General features: G+C 37.4%; 2 protein-coding genes and 1 pseudogene across 2 annotated transcripts; 2 read left to right on the plus strand and 1 right to left on the minus strand.

The window, feature by feature from the left end:
- On the plus strand, positions 210-4,596 carry LOC104725343 (myb-like protein X). The gene is made up of 5 exons (XM_010443984.2): positions 210-444; positions 538-721; positions 813-1,159; positions 2,324-3,209; positions 3,469-4,596. Exons 3-5 carry the CDS (start codon positions 1,082-1,084, stop codon positions 3,957-3,959), a joined length of 1,455 nt encoding a protein of 484 aa, XP_010442286.1. The 5' UTR covers positions 210-444; positions 538-721; positions 813-1,081; the 3' UTR covers positions 3,960-4,596.
- LOC104725344 lies at positions 5,525-9,836 on the plus strand (annotated as a pseudogene).
- On the minus strand, positions 10,220-12,094 carry LOC104725345 (cyclin-C1-2-like). Its single transcript, XM_010443995.2, has 9 exons — positions 11,972-12,094; positions 11,770-11,876; positions 11,633-11,672; positions 11,496-11,540; positions 11,290-11,408; positions 11,083-11,197; positions 10,927-10,977; positions 10,622-10,769; positions 10,220-10,479 (listed from the first exon to the last, which is right to left on the minus strand). The coding sequence occupies exons 1-9, from the start codon at positions 12,001-12,003 to the stop codon at positions 10,375-10,377; spliced, it is 762 nt and encodes a 253-aa protein (XP_010442297.1). The 5' UTR covers positions 12,004-12,094; the 3' UTR covers positions 10,220-10,374.

Genomic DNA, 12,368 nt, shown 5'->3' on the forward strand with positions numbered 1-12,368 from the left:
GAGACAGAGAGAGAGAGAGAGAGAGAGAGTTTTCTTCTTCCCACATCAAAGAGAGCCAACCCATCAAAACATAACCCGTAAAAGTTTCAATTTTTTGTTTTTCAAAAATAAAACCTGTCATAGAAGAACATTTACATATATATTATTACACAGAAAGAGAAGGTATATATATATATACATATATACACACTTCTTATGCCAACACATGTAGATTGAGAAGAGAGAGAGATGAGAGATTTGATATTTTTCTCACTCTTGAGATCTTTTCGATTTTATATGAAACTGAAGCAACATCTTTTGATTTTGTTTTACTGATAAAGTTTGGATTTTTGAGTTTTGAAATTGGATCGGGGCAGAGATTACTAAAAAGCTTTGATTTTTGGGGTTTTCTGATAATTTTTTTTGGTTTTCTTTTACTTCAAAACCCACATAGAGAGAGGATTGGTACATAGCTTCGACTTTACGTTCCTTTGGCATAAGTTTTGTGATTTCACTTGACATTTTGTTTTGTTTTTGTTCAATTTTGATTTATTTTAGGGTTTTGATTGGATCGTCTTTTTGGAATCAACCCTGATTAGTGAAAAGCTCAATTCTTGGAGTGTGAGAATTGAATTTGGAGCTGTTGATGCGGGAGTTAGTATTATTTGCCCAATTGGGTTTCTTCACATTCAATTCGAGCTTTGCCACGGAGTTGAGATTTTGATTAATTGAACTTAAAAAGGTGCTTTTTTTTGTGAGATGTTCATAATTCCAAATGTGAGTTGTGTAAAGTGGTTCTGATCTTGATTTCTGGTGATGTGGTTTTGTGGCAGGCTAAGTTATAATCTTGAGGGTACCACTCTTAATTCAATTCAAGTTTGACCCATATCAGAGGGTTTCAGAAGTGTAATATTGCTAAGTTATAAGTGATTTCGAAATTGTGGACTTGGAATTTGATTACTGCGGGTCGGAAAGTGGATTTTGAGCTGGAATGGTGTACAGGATCATAGATTCGGATCTGGTCAAGTGTTGGGATAAATGAGCTAAAAAGTAGGAGAGTGGTTAAAGTATACTTACTTTACAGTTCCCACGGACAAGTGCCATGTCTCGCTGCTTCCCATTTCCTCCACCAGGATATGAGAAGAAGATTAGAACTGACGAAGCAGAACCTCTTGTAAAGGTTAATATGTCAACTCTTAGAACTTACTCTACTTTGAATCACTGTCATTCTGGTTATTTTTAGAAATTAGTAACCAATTTTTAGAGGAAACACAAGGATTGCATGAGACTGGAGTCTAATGGGTTTTGTGGAATTCTTTGTATTGTGGAATGTTTTGTGTTGTTTTTTAGGACTTATAGACATACTTAGTAAACCATTTGATTAGGTGATTCTTAGACTCTGGAGAATTAGTCTTTTGCTATTATGGTAACCTCATTGCTTGGTGATCAAACCTTGAGTATTCTCATGTAAACTGCGATCGATAGGAAGGATTTGACTATCTCTTATGAGAGTATCGCTGATGCTGATCGATTGGTACTTATATGTGAGAGAAATCATCAGAGATGTATCTCGTGTCATCTATAGAATTGTACCTTTCTTTTCCAGATTTACGAGAATGTTCCTTTGTCTCCTACTATATATAGAACACATTAAGGGTGATGGATCTTTGATTGAATTTAAATGGGGAATTGTAAGCTTCCAACTGAAGGGCTGTTCATGTAATTCGTTGTGTTAGATGTTAGAATGATTTATCTCATTGATTATTTTCTCAAGGGTTTGCTTATTTGACCTGAGGACCATATTAGTATCTCTTTTCACAACCGGTATTAGATTAGACTATTTAAGGATCGGGAAGTAGTGAGGGTGCCTTGCATTGATGTAGGTGATTGCATAGCCATAATTAAGACACTGCAGTAAATGGTACTCAGAAGAATATTGAGGAGTTTATTAGGAGTTAGTTATGGAGCTTGAATTTACTGGTAGTAGTTTACGGCAGATAGATCAGACTATTTACCTACTAGAGGATAAAGAAAAAGAAAAACAATGCATATCCATCCTTTTCACTATTTTTGGCCCGCAGCCGTATATAAGCTCATATGGGTTTTGAATGTCCTATCCTATCTACCAAAGCATGGTAAATCTGGTCTGTTAATAGTTGAGGGATTTGGAGGCTTTCGTTTTTCTTTCAAGTGTAATTCTCCTCTGGAAAATGACAGTTTTATGCTGAAATGCTTTTGTATTGTCTTTTATGCTTTTGCCACGTATAGAGTACAGTCTGTTATAGGTGGAAGTGGAACTATATGCTGCTGCCTTATATGTTTCTTCATGGGATGTGAATTTCAGGACAAGTACAAGGAAAAGAAGCACAAGAAGGATAAAGAAAAGAAAGAGGGTAAAGAGAAAAAGAGTAAAGATAGAAGCAAAGACAAACAGAAGGAAAGAAAGGAGAAGAAAGACAAACATAAAGATCGGAAAGACAAGGAGAAAGATAAAGAAAAAAGCAAACCGTTGGAGGAGAAGAAAGCAGAGGTTCTGACAAACACCGGGCACAGAGAGAAACTTGTAACAAATGCCGTGCAGAATAATATCAATGGAGAGTCAAAGTATGTACAGGACCTGGCAAGAAGGATCAGATATGACGAAGAAGCAACAGGAAGTCAGAGTGCACAAAAGATTGATTATCCCAACCCAAAAAATTTAGGAATAACTGGAAGAGCATTTGAGAATGGCCCAGTTGAGGAAATAACCCATAGGGTGGATGAAGATAAGAGAATCAATACCCCGAAGAATTTTGCAGCGGCAAAAAGTTCAAAAAATGCTACTTCTCGAGTATACTTAGGTGCAGATCAGAAAAGAACTGAGGTTATGAGTAAACCGATGGAGAACAGAGACAAGGCGAGGCAAACAGAATCAGCGGAGAAGAGTCACCGCAAGCAAAGTGTGACCAAGGGTGATAAACCAAGGGATCAAGAAGGGGAAAAGAAGAATGAAGCAAAAGATAAAGACAGAATTAAAGAGAAGAAAGAGGAAAACATAGAGTCAATAAATAAAACTCGCCAGGAGAAACCAAAATTGATAGGAGGGCCCAGATTAGAGGAGAGGGAAAAGGACTATCTGGACATAAGAAATAGCAAACCGCCTGACCTTTCACGGGCGAGCTTCAAGAACGTTATTACTGAGGGAAATCTTGGCAAGCGGAAGGATCATGAGACAAATGGATTCTTGTATGGTGAGTTTATTCCCTGATCCGATTCTCTGTCTGGTGAATGAGGAGTGTAGTTGCCATATTAACCATAGTATGATAATATGGCTTGGTACTTAAAAGCACCTTATAGTTTTATGATCCAATCATGGTATGTTTTCTTACCTTAAAAAGATAATTCAATTTCTTAGTCTCTGGGTAGTGTGGTAGTTATTTGGACTAATGAAACGTTGACAATGTTCTTCACTCTTCGTTTTTCTAACATTAGTCTTTAATTTATGTGCAGAGAATGGAACCACGCCACACAAGTTACAGAGGCACTCAACTTCTTCACCATCTGTGGAAAATGGAAGAACATTAGGTGCACCCCGAACTCCTCCAATGCCTGCATCTAAGGTGCAAGAAACGACTTGCAAGCCACAAGTCAAAGAAGTTAGGATTAACGGTTTTGCTGTATCTGGAGAAAAACAAAAGGTCTGTCCACCAAGCCCTTTGGCTGCAACAATGAAAGTGAAAGTCAAGGAAAATGGTGAAGCATCCATAAAGCCGCCTCATCCTGACCTAAAGTATCTCAATCAGATACTCAATGTACCAACAAGGGAGCTGTTGCTGGAGGTTGATGATGACCAAGAATGGCTACTTGGTCAGTCGGGTGTCAAGTTAAAAAAGGCGAGAACAGATACTCCAGATTCTGGGGAATCCTTGCAGGTCTGGAACCAAGCTTTCAGAGTAGAATCTGCGGATATTGTAGCTCTACCTTATGTTATTCCATTTTAGCTGTGACTATATTCTCGGATGCTCCTACGCCACAACCCATGAGGAGAAGTATCCCTCACACAACGCCACGCTACTTTGCAGCAGTGTTTGCTATGTTAGCATCAGCATCTATGATGGCTCTTTAAAGAAGAGCGACACAGCACTCCATAGCAGGGATTAAATATGCTATATGCCCATAAAATATGAACACCCACAAAGCTCTACATGGGTGGGGAAAAAAGAATGAATGAAGATGTAAGTAGAGTAAATCCATAGAGAGGTTAATTTTGTTGTTGACTCGTTGTTTGACATGTTGTGTTATATGGACAAGGATATGTGTGGCCTTTGGTTCTGCACGCAATTTTGATTCTCTGCTTGCATCACACCAACATTAGTAGATGAAGTTTGTATATTACAGAAAAAATAAAAAAGAAAAAAAGAGTAGGGTTCTGTGTGTTACTAGGCATGGAAACGTGTTATCAGAGTGATCACGGAAGAAGGTTAGTGTCAGAGATCTTTTTGTTTCATCAGAATCGTTGAGTTGGAAGATAGACTTTGTTTTCTCAGGAATACTATTGTACCAAATCCTGACTAAAGCAATGATCACTAGGAATGAAAAATTCCAGACTCTTTTTGAATCGTTGTGGGTATTAAGTAACTGATTAACCCTTTGTTTCTCAATCCTAGCGATCGTTGGTTTATCAGGATTTGGTACACGAGTATTCTTGAGAAAACCAAGAATATCTTCTCTTCGATTCTAACGAGAGCTTGAAGATTTTTGGTATTATATAACCTTTCTTATTAGCTCCATGCCCAACAGTGTAATGTGTAAAATTTTAGTAAACACATTTCTTTCAATCCTAAATCTCTCTCTCATTAATGCAATATAGTTGCTACGTTCCCTTAGTGGTGGCACGTGCTTTTTCAGTCGCACGATATTGATACACTTGTTATTTTTAGTTTTGGTCACGTAGATAACTCTTTAATTCAAAACCGTGTAAGCAGTTTAACTTCCTGTTTACGGATATAATTTTACCAACTTCAATTTGTTTCCATGTCTTAGTACAATGATCGAAATTCAATTTCTCACACAGAAGCATATTTGGTGAAAGATAGATTGATTTTAGTGCTAAAATGGGAGAGAAAATTTTTGGTGTTTGTTTCTCCGATGATCAATGCAGTGAAGTTCTCGATAAAATGCTTAGTAGAGACTTTAGGGAAATTACTTGACATGAAGTGTGTTAGCTTAAGGGTTTAGTGCTTTTTTCGTGTTGAGAATTCCCTTTGAAGACAGAGCAAGTTAGATGAACAAATTAGTTAGCTTAATAATTGTGATCTTGATTGATGGAGTGATGATGCAACCACAAATAACAAAAATCACAAAGAATCTTTGCCGTCTTGATACTGAAAAGCGATTAAGTTACCATTCTTTCTTGTATTTGCACTGTTGCCAAGAACCCCTACTGATGATGATATGAGTGGGTAAAGATATCACTGCATCCAAAGCTGTTGAGTCAAGGATACACTGGTGACGTGGTAGTCTTTTGTTTTGATAAGCATGTTGCTCTTTCATCTCTCAAAGGCTATCTCTTCCGGCTGAAACGGTAAGCTATAATCCCTTTGGATTTGTGTGTCCGGTCATGTAGTCATGTACTATGATGAAATACTGCTTATTGACCGATCAATCTGTTGCCGTTTTGCTCTGCTTACAAATATTGGACAGTTGTCGTGGTTTTGTTATCCCCGGATATTCAAGCAATATAGAGGACGTAGAATGAGTAAGGTGTATGGGTGTTTTATTACTCTGGAATGATTAATTTAATACAGTGAATAAATATGCTCGGTTCAAGTTTCATTTTCTTTTACAAGCGCTAGGTTTTACTGTTTTAGCTATGAGTTATGATTACAATCCTCTTAATAGTTTCAACAGTGTAATGTTTTGTGTAGCCCCTCTTGAAAATTTTGCCTCTGAAGTTAACAACCTATATATGTCATATGTGATATGTTTGCAGAGTTCAAGCATCAGTGTGAATGAGCTGGAGAATCCAATAGGCCAATGATACGACTGAGTCATGGGTTGAAGAACATGAAAAAATAACCAGAAACGGTCCTCTTTCCTTTCTAAAGCTCACGAAGAAGCTTACCATTCATGAAAATCAAGCAGCAGCTTCTTCAATTTGGTAGATAAGTTGTGATACTAGTTCTTCATGTGCAGCATCTAATTTAATATTCTGCCCTATAATATATATATAGATCTTATTTGATCAATTTATTAATCATATGGGACCGTTAATCATCTAATATATATTACTGTGGAAAACTCTCAGCCAATAGATTGGTAGGCTGGACAAGGTTGACTTGGAGTCAACTTGTTTTGACAAAATTGATCGCTTTCTGAGAATTTAGATCATTTTCTTTTCTTGGCGTTCTTGCTGGTTTGTGGTAGGTGATTGTGGACGAGTATTTTATGGCTGGAGGAGTTGTGTCGTTTGGAGTTGAGAAGCTTTGGGATCTCCTGAGCGGAGAATCTGAGCGATTGCAGGGAATTGATGAGCAAGTTGATGGACTAAAGCTGCAGCTAAGAAGGTTACAATCGTTGTTGAAAGATGCAGAAGCCAAGAAACATGTAAGTGAAAGGATGAGAAACTTCTTAGAAGATGTCAAAGACATTGTTTATGATGCTGAGGATATCATTGAATCGTTTCTTCTGAACAAATTTAGAGGAAAAGGGATAAAGGAGCAAGCGAGAAGACTTGCTTGCTTCTTGATGGATCGCCACAAAGTTGCTTCAGATATCAAAGGCATCACTAAGAGGATCTCTGAGGTGATTGGGGAAATGCAGAGTTTTGGAATTCAACAAATCATTGATCATGGTGGTCGTTCGCTGTCTTTTCAGGACAGACAAAGGGAGCAGAGGGAGATCCGGCAAACGTTTCCTAACAGTTCTGAAAGCGATCTTGTCGGGGTGGAGCCGAGCGTTGAAGAATTGGTTGGTCATTTGGTGGACAATGATAACGTTCAAGTCGTTTCCATATCTGGGATGGGGGTTATTGGTAAAACCACTCTGGCCAGACAAGTCTTTCATCATGACTTTGTCCGACGTCATTTTGATGAATTTGCATGGGTCTGCGTTTCACAACAGTTTACGCAGAAGCATGTCTGGCAGAGGATCTTTCAAGAACTTCGGCCACACGATGGTGATATTTTACAGATGGACGAATATACAATCCAGGGTAAACTCTTTCAATTGTTTGAGACAATTAGATATTTGGTTGTCCTTGATGATGTATGGAAAGAAGAAGACTGGGATCGAGTAAAAGCTGTGTTTCCTCATAAAAGAGGTGAGCGAACTTGTGTGAATGTTAAAAGAAATATATAGAAGAAATGTCTTTAATTTATTCCCTAACATGATGAACACAAAAATATTTTGCAGGTTGGAAGATGCTACTTACTTCTCGGAATGAAGGTGTTGGGTTACATGTTGATCCAACATGTTTAGCTTTTAAAGTAAGAATTCTTAATCCCAAAGAAAGTTGGAAGCTCTGTGAGAGGATAGTATTCTCTACGAAAGATGAAACTGGTACAGTTTCAAATATCAAATTAAGATCAAGAATCTAGTAAATTTATTTTGCAGCTCACATCTTGAAATGTTTGATGTTGTGCAGAATTAAGGCTTGATGAAGAAATGGAAGCTATGGGAAAGGAAATGGTCACGCATTGTGGGGGACTACCATTAGCTGTTAAAGTGTTGGGAGGTTTGTTAGCTAATAAACATACAGCTCGTGAGTGGAAAAGAGTTTGTGACAATATCGGAGCTCAAATCGTAGGAAAAACGTGCTTAGATGACAACAGTCTCAATTCGGTTTACCGAATAATCTCTGAGTTATGAAGATTTGTCAATGCATTTAAAGCATTGTTTCCTTTACCTAGCAATTTTCTCCGAATATTTAAAGATAGATTTGCAGATCTTGTTCAGTTACTGGGCTGCAGAAGGAATTTACGATGGATAACCATCCAAGATAGTGGAGAAGGGTACCTAGAAGAGCTAGTGAGGAGAAATACGGTTATTCCTGAAAAGCCCTATTTGAGTTCAAGATATGAATATTGTCAAATGCATGACATGATGAGAGAAGTCTGTTTATCTAAAGTCAAAGAAGAGAACTTCCTACAAATTATCAAAGACAACCTTACTTCCACCTCCACTACCATCAGTGCTCAATCTCCTCGCAGACTCACCGTACATAGTGGTAATGCCCTTCTTTGTTTACTGGGACACAAAAACAATAGAAAAGTCAGATTTTTTTTGTATTTTGGGGACTCGAGGAGGAGGAGGAGGAGGAGGAGGATTGGAAACAGTCAGCTTCATGCTTCCAGAGTTTACCATTGCTCAGGGTGTTGGATCTTTCTATGTAAAGTTTGAAGGAGGAAAGTTGCCTTCTAGCATTGGAGGGCTCATCCACTTGAGATTCTTGAACTTATGCCAGGCTGTAGTATCTCATATACCTTCTACTATGAGGAACTTAAAGCGTCTGCTCTATTTGGACTTAAATGTTGCTCCATTAGAAGGGGTTCATGTGCCAAATGTTTTGAAAGAGATGCTAGAGTTGAGGTACCTTTCCCTACCTCGGTACATGCATGATAAAACCAAGTTGGAATTGGGTGATCTAGTGAACCTGGAGTACTTGTGGCATTTCTCAACGCAACACTGTAGTGTGAGGGACCTCATCCGTATGATCAAGCTCAGAATTCTCGTTGTATCTTTGAGCAAAAGGTGTACTTTTAAAACCCTATCGTCATCTTTCCCTAAATTGCGAAACCTGGAGACACTTCATTTCGTTGGTTGGCACAGAACCCCTGTGGATGATGATTATGTGGGAGAATTCTTTCTGGATTTTATTCATCTATAAGAGTTAAGATTGATAGTAAGTATGTCAAAGATTCCTGATCAACATCAATTCCCTCCCCACCTTGCACATATAGAACTAACTATCTGATTGCCGCATGGAGGAGGATCCAATGCCGATTCTAGAAAAGATGTTTCATTTGAAGTCGGTTGAACTAAGAGATGAGGCATTCGTTGGGAGGAAAATAATGTGCTCAAAAGGTGGTTTTCCTCTGTTATTTGCTCTGAATGTATCTAAACAATCGGAGTTGGAAGAGTGGATAGTAGAAGAAGGGTCGATGCCATGCCTTGGTACCTTGATGATACATGATTGCAAGAAGTTGAAGGAACTTCCTGATGGACTCAAGTACATAACATCTTTAAAGGAAGTGAAGATTGAAGGAATGAAGAGGGAGTGGACGGAGAAACTGATACCAGGTGGAGAAGATTACTACAAAGTCCAGCACATTCCCAGTGTTCAATTTATCAATTGTGACGAAGAGCAAGACGAATAACTAGTAGCAGGTAAAAAGAAATGGTTTAATGTTCACTTTGTTGGTTTTTTTTTTGCATCTTCTTTGGATTCGTGTGAAAGTCATGTGGACAGTCTCAACTATTATACATTGTTCTAACACAGGTGATCATCTCTGAAATAGGTGCAGGAACGAACAATAAGCTAGCCAAATTCTTTTATATATAGATTCACCAAAATCACATGGGAAACTTGAAGGGCTCAATAAGAGATAAAGGCTGTTTCATAAGAGTCACTAATAAGGTACCAAGTCTTGGATTAGTCTCGGAGCTCTCGCTTTCAGTGCAAATATTATGTTGTGGCTCAGAATATCAAAAACTATATCATATATAAATAATGCTTGAGAACTCTTTCACAAAATGGAGAAACGAACCTTGGTTTTTGGAGTTCATTGTAAAAATTGTTGAATTTTATTTTGTCTAAAAATGCATGACACGGTTTGTTTTGTTTTCTCGTTTATGACTTGACACAGATTGTTTTTGTACGCTTTATTTACATCACTAAAATAGGTTGGGTTTTGTTAGTTTTGCCACCTTTTGGTACTCTGTATACGCATAGGCAACAAAACTGATGTACAACAAACGAAATTAGCCACCTTTTCTACTGTGTGTATGCGCATAAGCAAGATATGGTTGAGCCAAGACGAGCAAAACTGATGTACAACAAACGAAATTAGCCACCTTTTCTACTGTGTGTATGCGCATAAGCAAGATATGGTTGAGCCAAGACGAGCAAAACTGATGTACAACAAACGAAATTAGCCACCTTTTCTACTGTGTGTATGCGCATAAGCAAGATATGGTTGAGCCAAGACGAGCAAAACTGATGTACAACAAACGAAATTAGCCACCTTTTCTACTGTGTGTATGCGCATAAGCAAGATATGGTTGAGCCAAGACGAGCAAAACTGATGTACAATAAACGGAATCATCTCATTTCCAAAACATGTGGCAAAACATTATATTTTCTCACGGGAACAAAAACAGAGACAATTAGAGAAAGATTCCTCGTCGTCTAAAACTTTACGGGTTTGTAGCGAGTTTGTTGAAGGCTGCGACAACTCTCTCTTCCGTGAATTGTCTATGGTTTTCATAGAAATCTAATATCTCCATTGCAATATTCTTCACCTGCCAATATGTTCACAACGCACCGATGAATAATTAAACAGGACCATATGCATTCTAGTAACAATCAGAGCTAATATCTTCACAGAGAGTTAAAAGGACAATAACAATGTTTACGACGTAAAGGCATAAACATAAGACTTACAATGTTCATGTCGACGGAAAGCTCTTCAAACCATGTCCTTATGTCTTTCTCTTTGTGTACAGAAGCAATGTAAATGCAAGCGAGTGTGATGAGAAAAGGCGGATGTGTAAGGATGAGGTCCATTCTGTAAGTGTCGTTGACAAGACCCCTATAGTTTCCAAAGAAAACTAAAAGCAGTCAAGAGAGCATTTACTTTTTTTGCTTGCAAATCAAAACATGTTAGTAACTTATATACAACTGACTTGTTGATTTCAACAAAACTTCATCCCTAAGCTTAATAAAGGACAAAAGTTTTCCATACATACCAAGTTAAATGGGTCATACTTGTGTCATTGATTCCAGAATCCTGCAAGAACCTGTAAGTAAAGCAAGAAGAATAATCAAAAGGAAATGCATTGCAAAAATATTTAGATGTCTGACACATAAAAGATCCAAAGCAAAAGATACGCAAAAGACTTTACTCAGGCAGAGATCGGTACGGGTGGAATACAACAAGGTAGAAGTTCAATGCTTCCAAGATCTTCATCTCCATTTCCAGGATATCTTTGATCTCATATCTAAACTTTTCATCATTATCTGCAGAGAGTGAAACATCCAAATCTCATCAGAAACTCAGATAAAACTCAAAACAAATTTTCTAACCAAACAAGCTTGAAGCAGAAAATTACACAATTTTTTAATGTAGAAGACTAGAATCTTGGCGTGCACCACACTCTCTTCTGCTTTGCAAGCCAAATACAAACAGGTCGGTGCGACAAGCCGAGGCTCATATTCCGTCAAACTCTTTCTGTCAACAAACACAGTACACCATATAATCAATGATCAAGGCCTCATGCCATCAAATCATCAGAAACAAGAACAAAGCCATACATACCTTGTGTAGACACGACGCATATAAGTAACTGCAGTTGCAACAACTCTGAATCATAAGTGCTAAATCAGTCAGCATTGTTCAAAGGGTCGTAGCACATTTCATATCTCTTTTAAAGACTAACAACGAAAAGACTTCACCTTTGCCTAATCTTAATGTGTTGTGCCAATTTCGATATATCTGAAAACGAACAACAAGAAAGACCCTTGAATGTTTTAATTGATGATCCACAAAATTCCAACACATAGAGATGATTAAAATCTGGAAAACAACAGACAATTAGACATATGAAGCTTGATGAGTCTGAAATCTTCAACAGAGATTCCTCTCTGAGCATCAATGGGATGAACAACATTAATCTCTTCTGGGTCCTTTAGCTCTTTGCTGTACGAATCAAAAACCCAGAACACGAATCAAATCAGGAACACATACAAATTGAATCAAAAAAACGATCTGTGATATTAAGATTGAAAACTTACTAATGCGTCGAAGTCCAGAAATTGGAAGCCATAGCTGCTTCTTCGATCCTTCAACTTCAAAAATTACAAAAGTTTTTATTTTTATTTTTATTTTTTGGTGGACAATGAGAGAGCATACGGTAAAGCAAGGAAAAAGTATATAAAGTATTATCCCAATTTTAGTTTTATTTATAACAAAAACAAAACAAAAAAATTGTGTCTTTTGTTACTATATATATATATATAAAATTAAACTAATTTACTCAATCTTATAAATCTTTTTTTTTTTCTCATGAAGTCATGATCAATATGATCTTAGGTTTTTTTTTTCTAACATAGTTTTTTATTTTTTCTTCTTTTTTCTTCTAAGAGAGGTTTAGGTTTTTGACAAAAAAAAAAAAAAAAGGTTTAGGTTTAG

The sequence above is a fragment of the Camelina sativa genome, chromosome 11 (assembly GCF_000633955.1).
Source record: "Camelina sativa cultivar DH55 chromosome 11, Cs, whole genome shotgun sequence".
In the NCBI taxonomy this organism is placed as follows: Eukaryota; Viridiplantae; Streptophyta; class Magnoliopsida; order Brassicales; family Brassicaceae; genus Camelina; species Camelina sativa.

Excerpts from the sequence above, each read along its gene's own strand:
- LOC104725343 (XM_010443984.2), top strand. The coding sequence starts at position 1,082 with ATGTCTCGCTGCTTCCCATTTCCTCCACCAGGATATGAGAAGAAGATT. Across the intron at positions 1,160-2,323 it reads AAGCAGAACCTCTTGTAAAG|GACAAGTACAAGGAAAAGAA; the intron begins GTTAATATGTCA and ends TGTGAATTTCAG. Across the intron at positions 3,210-3,468 it reads GACAAATGGATTCTTGTATG|AGAATGGAACCACGCCACAC; the intron begins GTGAGTTTATTC and ends ATTTATGTGCAG.
- LOC104725345 (XM_010443995.2), bottom strand. The coding sequence starts at position 12,003 with ATGGCTTCCAATTTCTGGACTTCGACGCATTA. Across the intron at positions 11,673-11,769 it reads CAAGCTTCATATGTCTAATT|ATATATCGAAATTGGCACAA; the intron begins GTCTGTTGTTTT and ends GTTCGTTTTCAG. Across the intron at positions 10,978-11,082 it reads CCGTACCGATCTCTGCCTGA|GTTCTTGCAGGATTCTGGAA; the intron begins GTAAAGTCTTTT and ends CTTTACTTACAG.